The sequence below is a fragment of the Petaurus breviceps genome, unplaced genomic scaffold (assembly GCF_028583685.1).
Source record: "Petaurus breviceps papuanus isolate PSGF00001 unplaced genomic scaffold, PetGlider_PUasm1.0 118, whole genome shotgun sequence".
Lineage (NCBI taxonomy): Eukaryota > Metazoa > Chordata > Mammalia > Diprotodontia > Petauridae > Petaurus > Petaurus breviceps.
Window position 1 is genome coordinate 22,338,690 of NW_027185616.1, and position 26,261 is coordinate 22,364,950.

Below are 26,261 nucleotides of genomic sequence, written 5' to 3' on the forward strand. Positions count from 1 at the left end.
TATCCATTCACACAGCTGCCAAATCTCTCTTCCAAATGCCTATGCCTTAACCACTGACTGAGCCCCTGGCTTCAATGGTAGGGTTGAGTCATAAGGAGGTATACAGCGAACATGCCAAGACACTGGAGTAGGGAGCAGGTGGAGAGCAGAGGCCATGGCTACAATAGCTTTGGGGAGGGCAGATTGCATCAAACAAAGAGGCATTTCACTGAATGGTCCTGGAGGCTTTTTGCTTTAGACTCTGGCCTTACCTCTCTTGGATCTTGGATCTCTCAGGAAATTCTACCTGGTTTGGCCTTTTACTTATGTTTTGTTGGATTCCTATCTGGACTCTTTTAGGTACTCTTTCCCTAGGTGAGAATTTGTCTTCAGGTCCAGTGACTGCCTGACTTATAGGGATTTGGGCAAATGGGGCTTAGCTGACCCACGACTGCTTTTAATGTTCAGGCCATGCAGTTTTGAATAAGACAATTTACAGTTCCTTTTCAAGATCAACCTCTCATTTGTCCCCCCATATCAAATCCTTCTAGTCTGATAACCAGAATGCTGCCATTCTCTAAGCTCTTCTCAGATCTTGTGAAATCTCTGGTTTTGATCTTGCTTCCATTTCTCACGCTGTATTCTGCCTTTGGCCTTTTCCAGCTAACATACCAGATTATGGAGCTATCTATTCTTCTCTATTCCTGGGATTGTATTACAGACACCAGTCAACCCATCCTTTGCACAGATCCCAGCTGAGGGTCACGTTGTCTGGGAGCAGTAGAGGGAATAGAGCTATGTCACTTCCCTGCTCAGAAAACTTCAGTGGCTCCTCCTGGCCAGGAAACGAATCTATCTAAAACTACTTTGGGTTTTCATCCATGTCCCACCTGCTACATGGAGATGTACTCTAAGGGCTCTTTTCTTCTTTGTCTGCATTTCTATTCCTAAGGCAGGGACTGGGGGAGTTGGAGCATAAGATGGCAGGAGAAGAAACTCCCATGGGTTCAAGTATCATCTCTATGTAGGTTTCTCCTAGATCTTTACATTTCTCTTCTGAATTCCAGGCCCACATCAATAACTTTCTGTTGAGTGCAGAGTCTGGAGTTGGGGGACCCAGGTATTTCAAACTCGACATGTCCATAATAGAGCTCTTTATCTTTTTCTGTCAGAATGTTTTTCCCTACATTTCTAATTTTCCTAACTGAAGACTCCACTAGGTTTGCAAACTTGAAGTCTTCCTTATTCCTCAAGTTCAATCAGCTGCCATGCCTCGTAGATTCCCCAAACCATCACATCTCATGTATTCTTGTCCTTTCTACTTGTACAATAATTCATGTGAGTTCAGGGCTTGGTCACTACCATCCTGGCTGACTTGAAAAGCCTCCTAATTCATTTCCATATGCCCATTCTCTCCTCTCTCTAATCTCCCTTCACACAACTCTCAAAGTGACACTCTTAAAGCAGTTTCTGACCTATTTAAGAAGTCCCAATGACTCTCTCTCTCTCTTGCCTCTAGGATCAAATATAAATCCCTTTGTTTGGCTTTTAAAGCCCTTCACACCCTGACTTCAGCTTCTCTTTACAAGGCTTATTGTACATGACTCGCTTCACACACTCCAGTTTTCAGGCTTTGTAGAAGTTCCCCAGAGACACTGCAGATATCCGGGGCGTTCTATCTTCTTTTTCTCTGCCTTTGCCTTTTTCTCATGGCCTTTCCCCATGTAAGGAATATGCTTCCTCTTCCTCTTCATCTTTTTGAATCTCTAGCTTCCTTTTAAGGAAGGTATGTCAACTCCTATGCAAGGCCTATATCTAAATGTCCACAGTTTCTAGTGCCTTCTACCCTCCAAATTCCTTTGCATTTAGCTTTTGATGCATATGTTCTTTCCTCCTAGCAGAATGGAAGTCCTTGAGGGCAGGGAGTATTTCATTTGTGTATTTGAATCACAAGCATTTAGCACGGTGTCTAGAACACAGTAAGGGTTTAATAAATGCTCATTGAATGAATTTGGAAGGGAAAGATAAGATTCCTTCCAAATCTGACATTCTGTTTTGCAAGAATTGGCTGAAACAAAAAAAAGTTTTCTTTCTTTATTACCTTATTCTATCATCTCTCCTCCCCAATTTTATGAAAGGGAAAAATACATGTACACATATGCATATGCATACACACGTATATCTCACTGCATACAAGTACCACAATAAGAAATGTCAGCACTGGAATAAGACAGTCCAAAGTTTATGAAGCCCTGACACTGTCAGTCCATGAACATGCAGGAACTACTTGGTACTGATTCCTGGTACTTGGAGTCCATGTACATGGTGAGCCCTTGGCATCACACCAAGGCCAGAATCTTCACTCATCATCCACTCCTAGCTCCAGATTTGTTGAAATAATGTTCCCTTCTTCTTCTCTTCCCACCACTGTCATGGGACCCTGATCTTACCTGGCTTATTGGAGGTCAAAGGGTTCAGGGTCAGTTATCTTGTAGACAGACTGACTGCATTTTCTAACTCCCAAATTGGAATGTATGGTCTGAAAAAAGCGTATTTCTTGTTCAAAGTATATTTTATTTTCTTGAAATCAAGACTTGGTTTTCATACTCATGGGTTAGGTTAAATGGGTTTTTGTGTACTGACCTGGGAACTTGGCTAATATATAGAACTGTTTTAGGAAAAAATGTATTTTGAGTTATAAACAATTGAATTGTTTACTAGAGAATGTGGGCAAGCCCCTTCTCCTCTCTGGACTCTAGTTTCTTGATCCGTAGGAAGAAAGGGAGGGGATTGGATCAGATCGCCTCTAAAGATCCATCCAGTTCTCACAACTTGTTTTCTCTAAGCATCCTTCCACAATAATATTCTAGGATGCAAATATGAGCCTGGCACGTAAAGTGGGTTGATTCTAACCCGGCATTCTAGCCTTATTCATTCTAGTCACACCTTATTCTAGCCAGACAGATCAATCAATTTTAACCTGCTCTCTCCCACCTCCGTATTCCTTGTACATCATTACCTACTGAAACCTTTTCCTTCCTTCAAGTCCCAGCTCAGATGCCATACCCTCCATGAAACTTTCTCTGATTCCTTCAACTAAAATGGATTTTTCCCTTTATCAAATTTTCTCTACATACTTTGCCTGAATTTGTTCTTTGCCTTTTAAGTTTCTTTATATTGTCAGTCAAGTGTATAAACGTTTTTTCAAGTGCTTACTATGCAGGCCGCTGTGCTATGCTCTGGGAATAGAACGAAAGGGAAGTCATTCCTGGGCCTCAAGAAGCTTACAAGCCAATGAGGGAAGGAAGACGGCACACAAACCGAACCTGAAAAGCAGGGAGCAGGCGGGTAGGAAGGTGCCTGGTACAAGGGGCATGATGGAAAAGCCCGGAGGAGTGCAGCCGGATGGCAAAGCCTGTGAGCCTGTGACCTTATCACATGCTGCGACGTGACATGCTTCTTTATGAGCTTGTCATATGTTCCCTCTCGGAACGGAAGCTCCTTGAGCAGAGAGGCTGCCATTTTTGTTCTCCTGTCTCCAGCACTGAGCACAGTGATTCATACACAGTAGGTACTTCATAAGTACTCACTGAATCAGACTGAGATGAATATTGCTAAGCCTTAACTTACCCTTAAATAGCTGTTACCACCTCCCCTACTCTCTAGAGTTTGCTGAGAATCATAGAATGATCGTCTAGAACGGATGGAAGGGACTTCAGGGGCACTCTGCTCTGCCCCTTCCCTTATTTTATAGACGAGGCTGAGAGATGTGACTTGCCCAAGGTCACACATATAATAGCAGGGGTGGGATTCAAACTCAGGTCTTTGGACTCCAGGGTCATTGATCTTTCCACCATGCTGTCTCCCATCAGGTAGAAGTATAGGTAATAGAGATATCCTTTTTCACTCTACTCAGGGACTTCTCTTTTAGCAACCATCCCAGCTCTCTGCTGTGGTTCTGAAACAGGTCAGCCAAAGGTAACTCTTTCTGACAAAGAGGCTGGTAGCCTTGAGCCGTGGATATGAGATTTGCAAAAAAAAGCCTAGCTATCTTTATCAGCCAAATAAATGACTCAGCACTAAGCATAGCCACTAAGCAAGTTTTTAAAAAGACATTTCATGAACAAGTATTAATTGGGAACCTATTTATTATACTGACAGATAGATGCTAGGAGCTATGGAATATAAAAAAGAAATATAAGATATAGGGGGAAGAGCAGAGGATTTGAGTATCAGAAAATGTGGGCTGGGGGGGGCTGGGTGGCCCTGGAGCCAGGAGGATCCGAGTTCAAATGTGGCCTCAGACACGTAAAACACACACAAAAAACTAGCTGTGTGACCTTGGGCAAGTCACTTAACCCCAATTGCCCTACCTTCCCCCCTCCAAAAAAGCAAAAAAAAAAAAAGAAAATGTGGGCTGGGGATAGAGTGCCACTTTTTTTTTTTTTATCTTTTTGGAGGGGGGAAGGCAGGGCAATTGGGGTTAAGTGCCTTGCCCAAGATCACAGAGCTAGTCCATATTAAGTGTCTGAGTTCAAATTTGAACTCAGGTTCTGTTGACTCCAAGGGCTGGTGCTCTATTCACTGCCACTTATAAGCTAAAGTAATTTAACTTCAACTTTCTCATCTATAAAGTGGGGTCAGTTGTATGACCTACCTCACACAGGTGTGGTGAGATGATGACCTAATGAGATAATGCCTGGCAAAGAACTTTATATCCATAAATTTTAAAATATACTATGTCCAGATAATACGATCAGTGAATGAGATAGTATAACATGGGATGCTTGATTTTAGATATTTGCCTTGTGCCCTTCAAAGATTTAAAACTGTTTTCTTCCACCAGAAGGTACTCTACCTCTGTTCCCCAGCATTGCTTCCTGTAGCTAACTCTGACTTTTACTTATTAAGAAGGAGCTGAACAGGCATTAAGAGAGCTGTCTTAGTTGACATCACAACCTCGCCAGTAGATTGTGACCCTTTGTTAATTTTGTGGGGAGGATCTGAAACTGTTGTGTAAATCTCATCTTGAGGGAAGTCAAAATAGTGTGCATGATGGCTTCGGATTTTAAACAAATTTGCTGGAACGCTGTAAGGACTTTATGGAGGAAAGAGAATAAAAGGACGCTAAAGGAATAAACTGGGGGATTTCTTTAAAAAATGATAACTGTAGTCTGATTCTTTCTATTGACCCGAGGCCATATTTAGAATTCCACATTTAAAAATGGATGTGGTCAAATGACAAGAGTTCAGAGGTGAGTCACAAATAGAACTTAAGCTTTGGAAAAGACGGATTTTAAATAAAGTTTAGAAAAAGGAGAATTATTTTTCCTAAAGGGAAAAGACCAAGGGGATTCATATTCTTTAAGGATGTGAAGGCTTTATGTAAGTATGGTGGTCAGCTGTCCTTCATATCTAATGAAGACAGAATAAGAGGGCAAGTGTATAATTTATAGCATGAGTTATAAAGTTTTGAAAGGAAGGATGATTTGACTTTGAAAGCTACTGAGACAATGGAATGAATTAACAAGGGAGGAGGTGGAATCTTTAATAAAGAAAAGGTATTCCTGACTTGGGAGATTTAAATAGGGTCTTGCCTAAGGATAAGGAGAGAGTTGATGGTCTTTCAGTAAAGTATCATGTTCACTATAGAACTTGGTCCTCCTGTAGCCACACATAGAATGCATCCAAGTACCAGGAAATAAACAACAAACTCTCACAGCAGCCAAACATATTTCAGAAAAAGCTCACGTACTTTACTGATAAGAGTGCTTCAACCTCTACTCAGTCTCTTTATTCCTGTATGCTTAAGTTGTCTGTTCTAAATGCCATCAATTTACTTCATATGTAAATTATTCAAGTGACTTAAAACTACAGAACCTTGGTGGCTTGTGCAGGGGTTCCTAATATGGGCTCCACGAACTAGTTTAAACATTTTTAAAAATAGTAATTGGCTTTCTTTGGAATTCTAGTATTTTATTTTATGCATTTAAGAACATTCTTCTGAGAAGGGGTCCATGACATTGAAAAAAAAGGTTAAGAACCTCTGGCTGGTGGCAGCCAATGAAAGTCAATCCATTCTTTTGGAAAAGGCATTTCATTCCTCGATTATATGAAAATTGTTAGAGTGGAAGGAAACCAGACTGAGGGGGTCCGAGCTGCTCTACAAAAGGTCATGTGGCTCTTGTGGTAGGAAGCACCGCTTTCCATCGTTTCCCAGAGTTGGAAAGCTGCCCATACCGATCAGCCACTTTCAGGAATGTTTGCTGCTAGAGCCCAGTAAAACAAATGAAAGGTCTGAACACTTCCTCCCACTACACAAAGTAGATCAAGTCTGTGCATAATTTATTCCTTGCCCTATTTTCTTGCTTCAAATGATGACTGTTTCCTCTGTATAAAAGACAGTTGAAGTATACTCTCAGGAGATATTTCTTTAAAAAAAATATGGGAACAATAATTTAACTGGGGCTGAAGATGCTCATTTTCAGTGTGTGAGGAAAAAAGAAAGTCCCTTGCCTCTGAGATTACTTTCTGTTTATCCTGTATGAACTGTGTATGTACCATTCTTTTCATGTTTCCACCCTCCCCTTAGACTATAAGCTTCTTGAGAGTAGGGACCTTCTCTTCACCTTTATGTGTAACCCCAATGCTTAACACAGAAAGCATATAGGGTTATGTGAGAAAATTCCATTTGGGCAGGGGTTCTTAATGGTTTTTGTCATGGATACCTTTGGCATGGAAAGCTTACGAACCTCTTCTCAGAATTTTTTAAAATTCATAATTAGGGTCAGCTAGGTGGCGCACCAGATAGACAGAGCACCAGTCCTGGAGTCAGGAAGGCCTGAATTCAAATTTGACCTCAAACATTTGACTCTCACTAGTTGTGTGAACGGGAGCAAGTCACTTAACCCCAATTGCCTTGCTCTCTCAAAGAATTCATAATTGAAGGAAATATCAAATTTTAGCTGGAGGACAGTAAAAATAAAGATGTGATTTCCCTTCAATCAATTTTACAGTCCCATGGAAATCTATCAATGAGCCCAAGGTTAGGAATTCCTGCTCTAGGGAGAGGTGTCTTTGTTCCTTTTGCAGTAATAGAGGATTTAATCTTTTTTTAGGTAATAAGCAGATGCATGTGGTTGGGGAACAATCCTTTAGAGAGGGAGTGGATAGGTTAGATTTTAAATCAAAGAAGTCATAGTGCAAATCCTACTTTAGATGTTTACCAGGTGGCTGGCTATGGGCAATTTACTTTAACTTGTTATAATATTTCACTAAATACCTTTGCTTTGAACTAATTCTGTTCTGTAACAGGTACTTCAGTCTTGCCCTTCAGAGAAAACCTGCTTTCTCTTGACCCCTGTCTTGGCTAATTTGATGTACTGGAGGCCTGGTTATTTACAGCCCTCCAATCATCTAATTCTGTAACAGATATATGAATGTTAAATCAGCACACTAAGTCAGAGTATAGCATACTTAACTATGGCTATTTGATCAATTGCCCTTCTAAATTCATTCTTGATGGAGTACCATACTTAGTCACTTTCTTGGGACAAGCTCAAAAATAAACTGTATTGGGGCGGCCAGGTAGCTCAGCAAGTAAGAGCACCGGCTCCAATGTCGGGATGACCTGGGATCGAATCTGGGCTCAGACACTTAGCACCACACCCAGAAATAACTTGCCGTGTAACCTTAAGCAAGTTACTTAACCCCAATTGCTTAAAAAAAAAATAAACTGTATCTTTAGGAGGGGAATGATGCCCTAGAAAAATAGAATTCAGAATATTGAATCCAATGTTCCTTTTACATAGTCATCAGGTATGAGGGAGGGTATACTAGAATTCATGAGTTTCACTAATCCTGGTTGCTTTTTAATGTCTTTGGGGGGGGGGATGTCCTAGATATAAATTTTCATTAGAGTAGGGAACTATCAAAATGAAAACTCCCTCTGCTATGGAAATCTGTATATCATGGGTAACCTATAGTTATAATTTTCTGAGGCAATGAGAGGTGAAGTGGTTTGCCAAGGATCACAACCAGGACAACAGCAATAACTGGATTCCGGTCTTTCGGACTCCAAAGGCAGCTTCAAAATCTCAGACCCCATCTATCAGTTAGGGAGGCTACTAATCCCATTTGTGTTTCCATTGGCTTTGGATAGGTTTTATCCTAGCCAGAACTTCACTTGGTCTGACTGACCTTTTTATTTTCTCTTGAATGTGAGATGAGAATATTCTATGTTCAGGGAGGACCAATTCATAGACATTGTGAGAAGCCAGCGCTTTACTATTCACCAAGGGAAGTTCAAGAGCTGGTCAGGCAATGCTAATCCAGAAAATGGGAGATAATGGGTCCACTTCCTGATATTTGCTGCCGGCTAGGATGCCCCTAGGTAAAGAACTAAAACTGCCTATCTCTGAAGTGTGCTGCTGCCAGTCTCCCATGACTATAGATTTTGGACCATGTGCTTGCTGATTTCAGTGATGAGGCAAATTCATCTTGTTTGAGCATATCCAAGGAGGAAATAACATTGTGTAGTGAATGCTATGAAGTTTGGAGTCATGACTTATTCAGAAGCTGCAAGCAGCACAGAGGCATGGAATTTGTGTTTGCATAAGCTTAATGTGCAGGCCACTGAACAAATAACATTCTACATATGATGCCAATTCCAAGACACGAGAGAGTCAGAAACATACAGAATATAGCATTTGGTATGTTTACAGGGACCAAAGAATGACCACATATATGAGGGGAGACAAGGTGTAGAGGAAAGGGTTTGAAGTTGCAGAATCTGGAGACTCACATTACAGTAAATGAGCTAAAAATTAATGTAGTTTCTATCAGTTTTATCATCTTGAAAAGGATTAAGCTAGATGATTTACTTTCTTTTACAGGTCTAGAATTAAGTAAATCTATAATGTGATAGATAGGGAAAGTATCTTGGGATCTCAGAGGGAAATGGTCAGTTTATCTAAAAGCCAGCCACTAGCATTTAATCATTTAAACACAAAATGTTGATATAAGCCACCCTCGTGGTCCTGTTCCACAAGAAGGCTGGGAAGTACCACACTCCCCTTGGTGGCTTTGTTCCATTCACTTCCTCTGGGAAGTACCTAGCTATTGGTGCCTCCAATTTTTTTTCATCTAACTCTCTTTTTAACTCTCTGCAATCTGGCTTCTGACTTCATTTGCAGACATTGCTGAACTGAATTGCTCTCTCCAAAGTTGCAATGATCTCTTAACTGACAAATCTAATGACCTCTTCTCAAACCTTATCTTCCTTGCCCCTCTGAAGTCTTTGACACTATCAACCCTCTTCTCTTTGACATAGATAAATCCAAAATATTTAATACCCTTTCTGCCCCTGCAGAAAAAATAGAAGTGAGGGATACAAGGTTGTTCATTCTCTGAGAACCATAGACAGCTTTTAGGTAAACTGACCATTTCTCTCCTAGACTTCTCTCCTAGAACACTGCTCTCTGCTGGTTCTCTTCCTAACCATTATACTATGCCTTTTCAATCTCCTTTACTGGATACCCATCCATGTCTTGGCCTGCTTTCTGTGGGTGTTGTCTAAGGCTGGATCTTTTCAAAAGCACTGTGGTACACGGGGTGGATTCACAGTTGGCCTCAGGCTAGGAAGACCTGTGTTCAGGTCCTTCCTCAGACACACTCTGGTTATAAGATCCAGGATAAGTGTCTTATCCTGTCAATACTCTAGACAATATCTAAGAAGAGATAAGATATCAGCTTTTATTGGTGGAGGGAATTCTTTTTACCAGGGAGTTTGCTTTACCAAGAAAATCACAGGTCCAGTGACCTATGAACCTACGACAGTGATCACATCTCCTTAAGTCTTCTCCTTTCCAAATTAACATCCTTAGACCCTTCAATTGATCATCATAAAGCATGATCTCAAGGACTTTCATTGTCCTGTTAACCTGTAAATGGACAGCGTCTAGCTTATCAACATCCTTGCCAAAATGTGGTACTCAGAACGGAATATAACATTTTAATAGCTTGACAGCAGGTAACTGTCATCTCTGTAGTGCTGAACACTATCTATCTCTTAATACAGTCTAAAATTGCTCCTCAGGGGTCTAGATTCAACATTAGAAGTAAATTACTAAACATATACATACATATATATATATGCATGTACTTACTGCATATTGCCCTGTATTATAGATAGTAGCTTTCCCCAAATAGCTCAAATTATTTTGCACATCTTTTCCTAAGTGCTATTACATTTATTTTAGAGAAGAGAGAAACCGATGTTCATGATCATTAAGAATACCATAGATTAAAATGGGCAATTTAGTGGCAGAAATAGCAAGGGATTCCAAGTTTTTTATTTCTCAGTTCAGGCTATTTTGGAGGTCTATTTAAATCTTTCCATCCACCGACAGGTATTATTTCTAAAATGCCTGTGTCATAAAAATTAAATATTCTAATACATAGGCTTTTGGAGGATAATAATAAAAAATAATAACATTATCACATAATACACAAGTATTTTTCTTATAACAACCCAGTATAAATATATTTATCCTCTTTTTTATGGGTAAAAACACAGAGATTTTTCAGAAACTAAGTGATTTATCCTACCCTAGAGTATTTCTTCCACAGACAAGAGAAACAAGACTCGGGTTTTTGGGGGACATTTCCTTCCTCCCGTATTATGGCACAAGCTATAGTTCTGATTATCAAACAGATGCCTCCTATGCATATCTTATAATCCAAGGAGTGTAAAACATTGCTCAGTCCTCTCTCAAAATCTCTTTACCAGGTCTAGATGACTGTGAATTTGAAAGGTTTTTTTTTTTTTTGGTAGTCTCTTATCTGGGAATCTAGAATATTTATTTAAGAAACAACAGAGTATTAGAGCAAAAACTCAACCAAAATTCATGTCTCCACTTTGAAAAAGAAGCCAACCAATGAACTCAGCATGAAGTCAGGGAATTGATGCCAAGATACATTTGGAATTCAGATCCTTACAAGAGAAATTAGGTATAACTGTGGAAATGGTAAGTACTTAGCAGTACCAACTATTAGTGAGTGAAGAAAAATGACTGATCCTTAACTAAGAAGGCTTGGTCAGGAACACACTTTTTTTTTTAAAGCAATTGGAGTTAAGTAACTTGCCCAAGGTTACACGGCCAGTTATTTTGTGTGGATGTTAAGTATCTTAGTCCTGAACGATCCCTGGTCCTCCCGGCTCCGGGGCTGGTGCTCTTACTCACTGCGGCACCTAGCTGCCCCAGGAACACACTTTTGCAGGTACTTGTGGGGTTAGGGAGAATATAACATTGACACTATCTAGTGTGTTCTAAAAGGTGCTATTACTGTGGGTGAGCCTATAGAGTTGCTGGCCTTGTTTTTTAATTATCTGGTTTCCCCTAGTGAGTGCAGACCCCAGGTATACCACTCATGAAACCTATTTTTTGGTGACTTATGCTAGAGCTCTCTGGAGTTATAGGGGCATGTGGCAATAAATGATGGAATTATGGTAGCTTTAAAACATCTTGGGGGTATCTTGGCTCCCAAGAGTACCTAAATTCAGGTCAGAGACTATGGGGTTAGTGCAGTAAGAAAGATAAGAGTAACGTTAAGATGAGTGAGTAGGGGTCAGACGTGAGATTAAGAGAATGCACATTCAGAATTCTCTTTGATGGGAAACTCATATTCTCTATGACCATGTTAAAAGTCTTCACCCCAAATTAGTAAAATAAGCTTCTAGGCAACTCAATATATATATATATATATATATATTTTTTTTTTTTTTAAGCTGGGATTTCCTATGTTTTTCAGGCTAGAAGTATAGCAGTCACTTCATGGAACCAATCACTCAATAAAATAACCCACAAGCATTAATTCAGTACTTATTAGGTGACAGGCTCTATACTAGATACTGAGGAGACAGATATGAAAGAATCCCTGCTCTCTCAAGAAGCTTATAGTCTCATGAATGTAATGGGAATCACAAAATCATAGATTATCAGAATTAGAAGACCCTAGTCCAACTCACATGAGACATGAATACCTTCCGCAATAACATCAATGGGTGGTCATTCAATTTCCACTTGAAGATCTCCACTAATAGGGATCCCACTATCCCCAGAGGCAGTCCATTTCACATTTGGGCCATTCTTAAATAAAGCTGAAATCTGTTTCTCTTCAGCTTCCTTCAACTAGGTCTAATCTTGCCATCTGCCACCAAGTCAAGAATGCCTCATTCCTGTTACATCTATCTTCCAGATAATTGAAGATATCTCTCATGACATCTCTTAAGTCTTCCCTTCTCTGATTTTCACAACCCCAGTTCTTTCAATTGCTATTGATATGGCATAGAATGTACTTGTACCATCTTGTACCATCCCGATTACTCTACTAAACATACATTCCATTTTGTCAATATTCTTCCTGAAATGTGATGCCCAGGATTGAACATGCCACTGTACATATGGTTTCACTGGGCTTGTTTTCTTTTAGTCATTTCAGTCATGTCTGACTCTGTGTGACTCCATTTGGGGTTTTCTTGGCAAAGATACTGCAGTGGTTTGCCATTTCCTTCTCTAATTCATTTTACAGATGAGGAAACTGAAGCAAACAAGGTTAAATGACTAGCTTCACGCAACTAGTAAGTGTTTGAGTCCAGGGTTGAATTCAGGATGAGGAGTCTCTTGGTTCTGAACCCAGAGCTCTATCTACTGTGCAACCTAATTGCTCCTTGACTGGGCAAGGGTTCATCAAAGTATCTCCTTCCTTATTCTAGAAATCATAACTCTATTATGCATCTGTAATGGTAATGGGAATTTAAAGATCTTCCCTGCCCCTTAATAGGCCTAAGGGAATTTGAAGATCTTCCCTAATAGACCAAATGTAATCACCTGGAGCCTGTGATGGGAGGAGTTTGCTGAATGGGTGGGACAGAACTGAGAGGAAGCTGGGAGTCAGAGCAGTTAGAGCTGGGGAAGAGAGAGGACACAGCTAGGCTTGTGAGTGTTTGTTTGTGGGAAGACTTCCAGGATGATATTGCCCCCTGCTGTGTTATGTTGTATTAACTTCTTTGTTGCTATGATGGATTTGGTTTTCTGGTGTCTCAATAAATGTTTTGCTTCTGTCTTCTATATGGAGAGTCTTATATTTTGCAATTCAGAACTATGCCAGCATATTCATAGCTGCTGTCAGTGCTGTGAATATCATGTTGGCACTGCGGCATCCCAAGACCACCTGAGCTTATTTGACTGCCATATCTCACTACTGACTCATAATGAGTTCTTGTGGTTTACTAAAAACCCTAGATCTTCACGTAAATTGTTAACTAGCCACTTCTCTCCCATTCTTTTATTGTGCACTTGCTTTTTAGAAAATAAGGGTAGGATTTACATTTATCCTTATTATCCTTAAATTCCTCATCAATATACATTATCCTTATTATTTTATTTATTACTATATATTATTAATAATATATTAGCAAATATATTACTGATCACAGTATCATTAAATATCATTTAATTAATTATTAATTTAATGAAAAAATTAATATTAAATATCAATATAATTAATAATATTAATTAATATTATTATATTATTTTTTATTTGTTTATCCTTATTGAATTCCTAATCAATCCCATTGTTCCAACCTGTTAAAATATTTGGAAGAAGCCTTATTTGGAATAGGTTAGACACAGAATTAGGAGTCAAACAGTGGGATCCGGATGTATTAGACTAGACAGCTAGGTGGTGCAGTGGATAAAGTACTCATTCTGGGGTCCTTAAGACTCATCTTTGTAAGTTCAAATCTAGCCTTAGACATTTACTAGTTGTGTGACCCTATGCAAGTCACTTAACCCTGTTTACCTCAGTTTTCTTATCTGTAAAATGAGCTGGAGAAAGAAATGGCAAACCACTGCAGTATTTTGGCCAAGAAAACCCCCAAGTGGGGGTCATAAAGAGTTCGACATGATTGAAAATAACTGAACAACAACAACATACTAGAGAACTTTTTAGATTCCTTTCAGTCCTGTGGTTTTTAGGTCACTCTTTATTCAGAACCACTTAAGTCACCTGCAGTAACCAATTAATCCTGATGTTCTCCACAAGGTATTTCTATAAAGTGTAAACATAGGTAGGAAGAGCAGAAGGCATCATTTTGCTATTCCTGAGATGAAAACTATTTTGGAGGTCAAATGTTGAAATCTTACTAGCTGTGTGGCCCTGAGCAAGTCACTTAACCCTGTTTGCTTCAGTTTCCTCATCTGTAACATGAGCTGGAAAAGGAAATGACAAACCTCTCCAGTATCTTTGCCAAGAAAAACCCAAATGGGGTCACCAAGAGTTGGAAATGACTAAATAATAAATATACCAAGTACTGTGGTAAGTGCTGGGGTTACATAGAGAAGAACAAGACAGTACCTTCTCCAGAAGAATATTCTACTAGGAAGGGAAACACATAGCGAAGATTTTGGTTACAAGTCACCTGAAGTCACAAGTTATGGCCTTTGAGGCGCAGAGGCCAAACAGAAGTTCATGCCTCTGCCTTAATTTCATTTCCACTGGTGAGATCGCATCAGATTAGCCTGTCGAACTGTTTGACAGCACCAACGACTTTGGAGGCAAGAACTTTTGTATCTGCGCCTTCCACAAAAGAGCCCGGAGTACCTGCAGGAGCAGATGAGTGTGGTTCTCTCTCTACAGAGTTTGCTTCCTGGGACACCGTTTGCAGAATCTGAGCTGAAAGTATTGTGATTCTCGATATTCTTCAGTTCAGGCTTCTGGGCTGTCTCCACCATGGTTAAAGGAGAGATTGTGGTAGGACTTTTCAGGCATGTGCTGCCCCTGCTTCTCCCTTGGTGTATCTTGTTGCTTCACCTAGGCTGCTTTGTCTGCCCTATGAGTGGTGGTTGGTGGGGATGGCTCTACCCTTCTAGACAGGAGCCACTTCCCTGGATGATGCTTTTGAGGGCTGGGCTGGATCAGTTATGATGACTTTGCCTGTGTGTTTGTTCTCATGTTCCTCTCTGCCATGCATTTCCTGGGGGAAGTTTTTTCCTAGTTTCCTAGGATGTAAGCTGCTGAAGATTTTAAGGCATTGCATATACCAGAGTCTTGGACACTGTGTTACAAGGTCAATGATAGCTGTGTCCTTGACATCTAAGAAGTACAGAACCTCAAGATATGGAAGGTGTTGGTCTAATCTAACTCCTTCTGAAAGAAGAATCTCACCTATGGTATCTCTACTTAAAGATGCCCAAGTAAAGGGAAGACCAGCACCTTCCAAGATAACCTCTTCTACTTTTGGATGGACCAACATTTATTAAACATCTGCTAGGTGAGTCCTTGTGCTAAGTGCTTTATGAATATTATTTTATTTGATCTTTATAACAACCCTGTGAGTTGTGGTCGATTATTATCTGAATCTGACAGATAAAGAAACTGAGGTAGACAGTTTAAATGACTTCTTTGGGTTCTCACAGCTAATGACGACTTCAGTTCCAGCAGGCTATTCAATGTATCACCTAGCTGCATCAAAAAGTTGGGAAGCTTTCCCTTATACCAAACCTAAATCTGCCTCTGTAATTTCCATCCACGGCTCCTAATTTTGTTCTCCAAATAGAACAAATATAATTACTCCTTCATATAGCCACTCAAAATATTTGAAGACAGCTATTCTGTTGTAATGGTAATGGTAATTTGAAGATCTTCTCTGCCTCTTAATAGACCAAATGTAATCACATGGAGCCTGGGGTGGGAGGAGTTTGCTGAATGGGTAGAGCAGGAGGGGGTGGAACAAAGCTGAGAGGAAACTGGAAGTCAGAGAAGTTAGTGCCGGGGAAGAGAGAGGATGCAGGCAAGGAGACAGTTAGGCTTGTGAGGGTTTGTTTGTGGGAAGGTTTTGGGATTGTGTTGTCCCCTGCTGTATTATGATTTATCAACTTCTTTGTTGCTATGATGGATTTGGTTTTCTGGTGTTGGGATTTGGCTTTCTGATATTTGAATAAATGTTTTGCTTCTGTCTTCTGTATAGATAGTCTCTTATATTTTGTGATTCAGAACTATGTTGGCATATTCATAGCTGCTGACTGTGCTGTGAATATCACATTGGCATTATACCTGTCTACTCCTCTCCCAAGTTTTCTCTTCTCTAGGCTACGCATCATGATGATCTTATGTAATCAAGAATCATTAATTCCTTCACCATCTTGGGTACACTCTTGTCCATTACCTTCTTAAAATGTGATGTTCCTGAAGTGGTCTGACCAGGGTAGAGTACAGTGAAATAATTACTCATTCTCCATCCTATACTCTTCCAAGTGTAACTTAAAACTGAGTTAGCTTTTTTTCTTATGTGCATATTACACTGACTGCTTTTGAGCTTGCAGTTCATAAACACTTTCTAAACCCTTCAACTCTTTTCTTTGAGGCACCTTGATCAGAGGTTTCCAGACCCTTGTGGTCAGAAGTTGCTGAACTTTTACAGAACATTTATGAAGGAGACGTAGGAAATGAATGCCTTGTCTTGTTTTCCCCCAAATGAGATAATGTTTATTAAGCATTTAGCATAGTGACTGCCACATAGTAGGTGCTTAATAAATGCTCATTCCCTCTCCCTCTCTTCCCCTATCCCTTTGACCTTCTTCATTCCCCCCAACTCTGACCCACTGCTTAGATTTTCTGCCCACTCTAGTTTATTTCGGTCACTTGCCAAGTGTTCCTGTGCTTAGTTTCGTGGCTGACAACACTGCATCCTTCTTTGATAAACTCTCTCCTTTAGTTTTCTCAGAGAAAGATAAGGAGAATAATATTGAACTGTCTAGAGATGTCTGTGAGTATGACTAGAATATATACATATTAAATAATGCAAAATATCCCAGCCATGATTTAAAAAAAATCAATTTTGGATATAGAATTAAGTTCATTCTTTTATACCCATAGATGATCATCCGGCCCATGCAGAAGTCACCTAGGAGCACATTTGGAAACCCTTAACAAATCAAATAGCTTAGCATTTGAGAACATTTCAAAGCCATCAGAAAATAGAGATGACAAATTTTTAATGGCATAAACCCTATTAGCATCCACTTCTGCATACTGTTCATCATGGTGATTGGGATTGTTAATTTCCTAGAGCAATCATAATTTTCCTTAATTCCCTATCGTATTTTCTATGAAATAAATCCTGAGGGTAGTTAAGCCTGGAAGCCCTATGGCTTGTGAAAATAACAAAACAATGCAACCAATGATTGGTGAGTGGGTCTAGGTGGGTAACTTGGGACAAGGAAAACTTCCTGGTTTTAGATAGGACAGTAACTTTTCTGCTGCCACTGGATTTGGAGTAAAGGCACAAATGAACTTTTCTTGTCTGATTTTTCTTTTTTTTTCTTTAAAAGCAATCGGGGTTAAGTAACTTGCTCAAGGTTACATGGCCAGTTATTTCTGGGTGTGGTGCTGAGTATCTGAGCCTGGATTTGATCCCCAGGTCATCCCGACACTGGAGCCGGTGCTCTTACTCACTGTGCTACCTGGCCGCCCTATCTTGTCTGATTTTTCACTTGTTTAGGAGTATACTTGACATTCTCTAACGATAGATAAAACTACAGACAAGCATTTGTTTCAGACTTCTCATCACCTCAGTTTTTTCACTGAAAGGATTTTTTTGTGAAAAGGGAGAATGGCTTTTGATATATTCTGGTAGCTCATTCCATGGTCCCCAAATGATTCATTTAAACTCCCATGTCATTTTTCATTTTGCAGAAATGAAATATTTGAGAAATGCTCAGAAGTAGGGCAGTTGGACAAGGGAGGCTGGAACAAGGATATAGAATATGGCATCAGAAGCCTGCTGTTGGATGTTAATTGTGGGATTTTAAGTCTGGTACTGAGTGACTATGCTACCTAACAAGTAACTTATACTGTATGTAGACTTAGCTCTCCGTGGAATTCTTCAATAGTCTGGGATGTAAAGGTGTCGTGTTAGTTACCCAACAGAGGCCAAATAAACAAGAACTGGTATCTTCCCTCTGCTTATTTGTTAGTTCCATACTGGGTTACTTTAGAAGGAATACCAAAAGCTGTGAGAGCTGTTGGTTTCACTGTCAGAAATGCCTCTGGACTGACAGGACACCTAAAACCAGAGGTGGATGTGTGAAAACATCACGTTAATGAACTGGCATTGATTAAACATTTACTATGTGTCAGGCATGGCGTCAGGTGCTGTATCCTGCATTACGAAGGGTCCCCTATTGTTCTGGAGGCAGTTTCAGAGTAGTGGATCTTACCTTGAGGGTAGTGAATTCTTTAAAGACACCCACAGTATTTTGATAACCATTTCAATACAAATTGTTTCCTTTGTGATCCTATGTATTATATTTTATGCATTTAAAAACATTTTGTTGAGAAGGGCTTCACAGCCTTCATCAGACTGTCAAATGGGTTCATCCCACATAAAAGGTGAAAAATTGGGGCAGCTAGGTGGCACAATGAATAGAGCACTGGTCCTGGAGTCAGGAGGACCTGAGTTCAAATCCGGCCTCAGACACTTGACACACTTACTAGCTGTGTGACTTTGGGCAAGTCACTTAACCCTAACTGCTCTCAAAAAAAGCAAAAAAAAAAAAGGTGAAAAATCCCTGTTTTAGAAGAATCTTGGATGCCACCAACTTTAATGGAGGTCTTGTCTTTCATTCTTATAGTCCTCTGCTTGCATCTAGGCTCAACCCAGATGCTATCTCCTATATAATACTTTATCTCATCACCCTCAGTGTTATCACACGTTCCCTTCTCAATTCATCTTATATTTTCTTCCTTTGTAAATGATATATCCCCCACTCAATAGTATATGGATTCCTTGAGGACAGGAATTTCTTCTTATCTTTGTACCCTAAGATCCTGCTAAATAATTACAATAATAATTTATATAGCACTTTAAAGTTTGAAAATGCTTAACATATCTCATTTGATCCTCACAACAACTCTGAGAGGTCAGTACTATTATTATCCCTATTGTACAGATGAGGAAACTGAGGCTCCCAGAATAACAAATCCAATGAGTGTCTAAGGCAGGATTTAAACTGAGGTCTTGCTGACTCCAAATCTAACACTCCATCCACTGTGCCACCCAGGGGCCTGGCAGTTCCTCAGAATCTGAGTCCAAATCCTGCCTTAGATACTTCTTAGATGTGTGAGCCTGGGTGAATTATTTAACTTCTGTTTACCTCAGTTTTCTCAACTGTAAAGTGGGGGTAACAGCACCTACTTCATGGGGTTGTTGGGAGGGTCAAATGAGATAATATTTATAAAGTGCTAAGTACAGTGCCTAGAACAGAGAAGGTGCTATATAAATGTCATTCCCTTCCCTGTCTTATATTATTGCCTTACATGTGGGATGAGATTGGTCTTATATTTCACTGGTATATGGAACTCCCAGTGAGGAAATTCCACCTTCCATTGCAGATGAATACCTTCTGTATAATTTATAGTCTCAGAAAGGTGCTGGGGAAACAAAGACAGATGCAATAATTTGCCCAGTCACATACCAGTCTGTGTCGGAGTTGATCCTTGAGCCCAGTACTTCCTGACTCAGAGACCAACTCTCTGCCCACGGTGCCTCATTGCCTAGAACTTTAGAACGCAAACTCCTTGACAGCAAGGCCATTTTCGTCTTTCTTTGTATTGTTAGAGCTTAGCATAGTCCCTGGTGCATTGTAAGAGCTTAATAAATGCTTATTGAGTAGAAATAGATGACAAATGTTGCCAAAGTAATTTAGAACACTTACTACAGGCAGATCTGTGATGTGCTGTAATGAGGTTTCAGAAACTGGAGCCATACTTTCCCCATTCTTTTATCCTCCTTCATGGTTATTTCTCCTGCCACGCTTTGTCCCAGAAGCCCAGATTTGAACTAATCTAACTCCATGGAAAATCAAGTATGAGGGGACATGTTGTTAGCACTTCTGTTGGGGAACAAGATGAATACCCACTGTATATGTGAAACCTATTGAATCACACTTTTGTCTGATGTAGTTACTCTGTTTAAAGTGGGCATTATCCAATATGTGGCATATTTAAATCTGTGTAATGATATAATAATAATGCCTCGGACTTAAGATACAGATCATCATAGCCATCAGTGTTTGGCCTGTTTCATAATCTATTGCTTTGGCGCTGTATATGAATATGGAAGTCCCAGAGATAATCCGTTGGCTAGGTTTTTTTTTTTTAATTTACTCTTTGAACCCAGGAGCTATTTTACCTTTGAGTAAAGCCGTCAGGATGGCTAAATCAATGTCTTGGTGTCCTTCTGATCCCATTCGAAATACAGTAATCTGCAATTTAAAATAAGGTGGCCATTAGCGATCTATTCTACCCTCCCTCCCCACTAAAAAAAAAAAACAAATCAATGCAACCGCATCTGAATTCAGACAACCTTGATATCTGTAAAGCTATTTCTTACCACAGAGCAATTGCATACAGTAAGTGTGCTGGATGGTATGCAAACATGACTAGATTGCTTTAGCCATTCATTAAATGAAAGTTCAACTGTAGAAGCCAGATAAAGACTGCCTGGTGGCTCAGGACCACACTCAAGAGGGATGGGATCCAGTGTCTTCCTTGTTAAAATGGAATGATTACTTTGGATTTGGCTAAATAAGGGAAAGTCAAAGTCCAAGGAAGAGGTCCCTTTTTAAAGATTCACCTTGGGGCAGCTAGGTGGCCCAGTGAATACAGCACAGGCCCTGGGGTCAGGAGAACCTGAGTTCAAATCCGAACTCAGACACTTAACCCTTACTAGCCGTGTGACCTTGGGCAAGTGGCTTAACTCCAGTTGCCCCCCCCCCCCCCCCCAAAAAAAAAGATTTACTTTTCAAATCACTGATTTCAGGATCTACAATAGTGAACAAATTGAACCATACACTATTAATAGACATATAAGTGTTAAGAATTGCTTCTTAGTATATTCTATACTACAGGGCCCTACATTGTGTGTGTGTATGTGTAAGTATGTGTATGTGGTATATGCCTAATGACACTGAGATAGCTAATGATCCAATGGATAGCGTTGAGTGTGGACTCAGGAAGACCTGAGTTCAAATCCAACCTCAGATACTTACTAGCTGTGGGATCCTGGCCAAGTAATTTAATCTGTCTGTCTTTCTTTAATCTTTGTCTGGCTTTCTCAGCTGTAAAATAGGTACAATAACAGCGATTGTTATGAGAATCAAATGAGCTAATATTTGTAAAAAAAAAAGTGCTTAGCACAGAGCCTGCACATGGTAGGTATTATGTAAATATACTTATTTCCTTTCCCTTGAAACTGAAAGAACAGCAAACATATAGAATAAGTTTAGAGCTGGAAAGAACTTTACAGAACCCCTACTTCCATTCCCTCTATACAACTGAGGAAACTGAAGCCTCGAAAGATAAAGTGATTTTCCCAAGGTTGTTTAGATAGCCTGTCCAGGATTCAAACGCAGGGACATTCTAAATCCTGTAACACAGTCCCACCAACCCAAATGCAGAAGATGTGAGTTTGTCTTATTTAATAGATAAATATATAGTCTAAAATATATAGTCTAGGTAGCTGGGCAGCACAGTAGATAGAAAGCTGGATTTTGAATCAGGAAGACACGAGTTTGAACCCTATCTCAGGCACTAGCTATGTGACTCTGGGCAAGTCATTCAACGCTCTTAGCCTTTGGTTCCTCATCTGTAAAATGAGGATAATAATGGTGCCTCCCTCATAGGATTGTTTGGGGTTCAAACGAGATGGATAATTTTGTTATTGTTTAGTTGCTTTACACTCGTGTCCAACTCTTCAATTTGGGGTTTTCTTGGCAAAGATCCTGGAGTGGTCTGCCATTTCTTACCCCAGTTCATTTTACAAATGAGGAAACTGAGGCAAACGGTTAAATTACTTCCTCAGATCAGATTTGAACTCAAGAAGATGAGTCTTCCTGACTCCAGGCTTGGCACTTTGCCCACTCCATCCCCCAGCTGCCCAATACAAGTAAAGGATTAGTTGTTATTACTATTATTTTTAACTATGTCATTGGGTTCAAGTCACTTAACCCTTCTGAGTTAATAAACCCTAAATTATCTACCCATTTAGGCTTTTATGAGGATCAAATGAGGGAATATGAGTAAAAGAACTTCTAATTATAAAAATACTATGTAAATATAAGAAATTATCATTTCAGGTCTATAATACAATAATGTTTCTCTTAAGATTTTGTAAACCTAAGTTCTCTTGTCACTCTCCTCTCCTCACAATCCTTCAGTATCACCCCCTAAACCTCTCATGAACTAAGTATAGTAGAATTGAAGGAGAATTACAGAGGGGAAAAGCAGATAATAGCATGTCTCTGACCAGCCTTTCCAGGCTTATCTGACTCTCGACATTCCAGTCCAACTGGATGCCTGACTTTTCTCTGAACTCAGCATTTGATTTTTTGCCTCAGTGCATTCATACTGCCATCATCCCCATGTCTGAAATGCTTCTTTCTAAACCCTCCTCATCTGTCTTTGACATTGATTCCAGGTGCTAACTCTTCCCTGAAGCTTTCCCAGTTTCCCCCATTATTAGTGCTCTCCTTCCTAAATTACTTTGTATTATATACTTAATATTATTTTGTATGTTTTATCCCTTCAGTAGAATGGATGGTAGTTGAGGACAGGGACTGCTGTTTTTATCTCTGTGTTACCTTGTCTGTATGAGGTAAAGAATCTTAGCTAACATTGAGAACTGGCCTTGGCTGAAGGATGCAGCATTTGTGAGAAGGCGGTGTGCTTGCCATTGTTCTGAGGACAAACTTCCTCCCTGGAGGTGGCAACTCTACTCCCAGGATCCTGTTGCCATGTCCAGGATCTGATTTTCTCCCAACTAAATTTCTGTCAGAATGAGGACAGCAGTCACCTTGGGAACAGGGCATCCTCTTCCAATGTGATGGGTCCCTGCTCAATCATAAAAATATCTCTATATCCATGATTGTACTGAATTTTCCCCAGACCCAGTTGTGCTAGGTTTTGAATGGGCATTTATTAAGTATTTAATTTATTATCTATCAAAGATTTAATTTATTATATAGCAAATATTTAATTTGCTATATAATTAAATTTAAATACATAAATGTTACATAACAAAAATTTAATAATCAATATATAATAAAATAAAATTTAATAAATAAAAATTATAAAAAATAAATGTTAGATAATATGAAATATCATTATATTATACTACATTATATTTTGCTGGACTGATATACAAAGGAAGAAGGTGAGAATGAGAGATGCAGTGTGATATTGTGGAAAGGGCATCAAACTTGGCTTCAAAGCCCTTACTAACTTAACTCTCTCCTCCTACCTTCCACACCTACCTTCCTACCTTCTTACACCTGACTCTCCCAACTCAGGGCATTTTCACCAACTGTCTCTACTACCAGAAATATTTTCCTCCATCTACATCAGCTTCCTTCAAGTCCTAGCTAAAATCCCACCTTCCATGGGAAACCTTCCCCAAACCCTCTCAATTCTAGAGCCACTCCTCTATTATTTCCAATTTATCCTGTATATAAGGCTTATTTGTACATAGGTTTTTTCATGTTGGCTCTCCCATTAGATTGTGAGTTCCTTGAGAGGAGGTCCATCTTTTGCCTATGTTTATATCTCCAGTACTTATGTTCTGGAGATATATTATATTACATATAACGATAATATGTTCTCTCGAACATAATAAGCACTTAATAAATATTTATTACCTGAGTGACTGCTTTTTAGTTGAACAATAATCTTTAAAAAGTCACTTAATAACTCAACCGTAATTCTTCTATGTACAAAATGAGTATGCTACTGGAACAAATGGAAGCTAGTGACTTTATGAGAAATCAAGATGCTGTTAAACAGATCCAAACAAATGAAAGAATAGAAGGCAATGTGAACTATCTCATTGGAAAAACCACTGACCTGGAAAATAGATCCAGGAGAGACAATTTAAAAATTATTGGACTACCTGAAAGCCATGATCAGAGAAAGAACCTAGAAATCATCTTTCAAGAAATTATCAAGGAAAACTCCCCTGATATTCTAGAATTAGAGGGCAAAATAGAAATGGAAAGAATTCACCCATCACCTATTGAAAAAGATTCCAAAAAGAAAACTCCTAAGAATATTATAGCCAGGTTCCAGAGTTCCCAGATCAAGGAGAAAATATTACAAGCAGTCAGGAAGAAACAATTTGAATATTGTGGAAACACAATCAGGATAACCCAGGATCTGGCAGCTTCTATATTGAGGGATTGAAGGGCTTGGAATATGATATTCTGGAGGTCAAAGGAGCTGGGATTAAAACCAAGAATCACCTACCCCGCAAAACTGAGCATAATACTTCAGGGGAAAATATGGACATTGAGTGAAATGAAGGACTTTCAAGCATTCTTAATGAAAAGACCAGAGCTCAACAGAAAATTTGACTTTCAAATACAAGAAGCAAGAGAAGCATGAAAAGGTAAACAGGTAAGATAAATCATAAGGAACTTATTAAAGTTAAACTATTTACATTCCTACATGGGAAGACATTATTTGTGGCACATGAGACTTTCTTCAGTTGTGTGTGTGTGTATGTATATATGTATATATATATGTATGTGTATAGGTGGGTATATGTGTATATATATGTGTATTTTTATATTTGTATACATGTACACATAGACAGAGGGCATAGGATGAGTTGAATATGAAGGGATGATATCTAATAAATAAAATTAAGAGGTGAGAGAGGAATATATTGGGAGAGGGAGAAAGGGAGAGATAGAATAGGGTAAATTATCCCACATAAAAGAGGCAAGAGGAAGCTGTTACAGTGGAGGGGAAGAGCAGGGAGGTGAAAGGGAATAAGTCAACCTTACTCTCATTGGATTTGGCTTAAGGAGGGAATAACATACACACTCAATTGGCTATCTTACCCTATAGGAAAGTAGGGGAGAAGGGTTGATAAGAAAGGGGATGATAGAAGGAGGGCAGATTGGGGGAGAGGGCAGTCAGAAGCACACACTTTTGAACAGGGACCGTTTCAAAGGAGAAAATAGAAAATATGGGGGGGGGCAGGATAGGATGGAGGGAAATATAGTTAGTCTTTCACAACATGACTACTATGGAAATGTTTTGCATAACTACATATGTATAACCTATATTGAATTGCTTGTTTTCTCAATGGGGGTGCGTGAGGAGGGAAAAAGGAAGAGAATCTGGAACTCAAAGTTTTACAAATAAATATTAAAAATTGTTTTTACATGCAACTGGGAAATAAAATATAACAGGAAATGGGGTGTAGAAATCCATCTTGCCCTACCAGAAAGTAGAAGGGAGGAAGAGGGGGGATTATAAGAGAGAGCAGATTGGGGGAAGGGGTATTCAGTATGTTTGCCATTTTAGGGTGGGGAGTAGAGGAGAGATGGGGAGAAAATTAGTAACTGAAAATCTTGTGGAAATGAATGTTGAAGACTAAAGAATAAATAAATAATTTTTTAAATGAGTATGCTAATACTTAACACTACATTATCCCATGAGGTTGTTTTGTTTTGTTTTTCAGGAAAGCACTTGGTAAACCTTAAAGTGATGTATCAATATGGTCTATTAATGGGGAAGGTAAGAAATGCCATACTCTGAAGAATCAATTACATCTTGCTAATTGAATTGCTGACATGATCAGGGAGAGTCTCTACTGGAAGTAGCAGTGTTTGCTAACAGAGGATGCCCCTGCTTTCAAACAGCTTTTCAGCATCTTATGAGTACCTCTGCTTTGGCGATGCAATATGGTTTCAATCCATTAAATGAATGTTTATGAAGTACTTACTCTATGCAAGTTACTGGGGAGAAAACAGTTCCTGCCCTCAAGTAGCCTCCTGAGGTGTGGGAGGGGATACAATATGAACAGAAATGAGCATAATAAAGGGGAGAGAGTGAAGAAGAGGTAGAGGAAAGATCAGATGAAGAGATCGAAGAATATTTGAGGAGGAAGAGAAACTGATGGCTGGGTTTGGGGGTAAGGGACTCAGGGAGAGCTTCACAGAGAAGATGGCACCTGAATTGAGCCAGGAAATGAAAGATATTATCACAGGTCCAGACTAAAGAATGAAGTAAGCATAATTGGTAAATTACATGTCTGTCCCAAATCTAATATCCAAAGGTCTCTCTCCTTAATGTTTCATTTTGAATATATGCAAACTAATTAATTGGTTATTAATTACATACAGATGAATTGAAGACTAATTAAATATTATGAACTA

The 26,261-nt window shown here is 39.4% G+C and overlaps 1 protein-coding gene and 1 long non-coding RNA gene across 2 annotated transcripts in view; one reads left to right on the forward strand and one right to left on the reverse strand.

Annotated features, from left to right (window-relative positions):
* TRPM3 (transient receptor potential cation channel subfamily M member 3) overlaps positions 1–26,261 on the reverse strand; it is a 732,143-nt gene that overhangs the window by 154,914 nt on the left and 550,968 nt on the right. The window contains 1 exon segment of the mRNA XM_069087002.1: positions 20,234–20,306. Coding sequence (XP_068943103.1) covers positions 20,234–20,306 — 73 coding nt within the window.
* LOC138160478 (uncharacterized) overlaps positions 1–26,261 on the forward strand; it is a 228,550-nt gene that overhangs the window by 7,588 nt on the left and 194,701 nt on the right. The gene's annotated exons all lie outside the window — the stretch shown is intronic.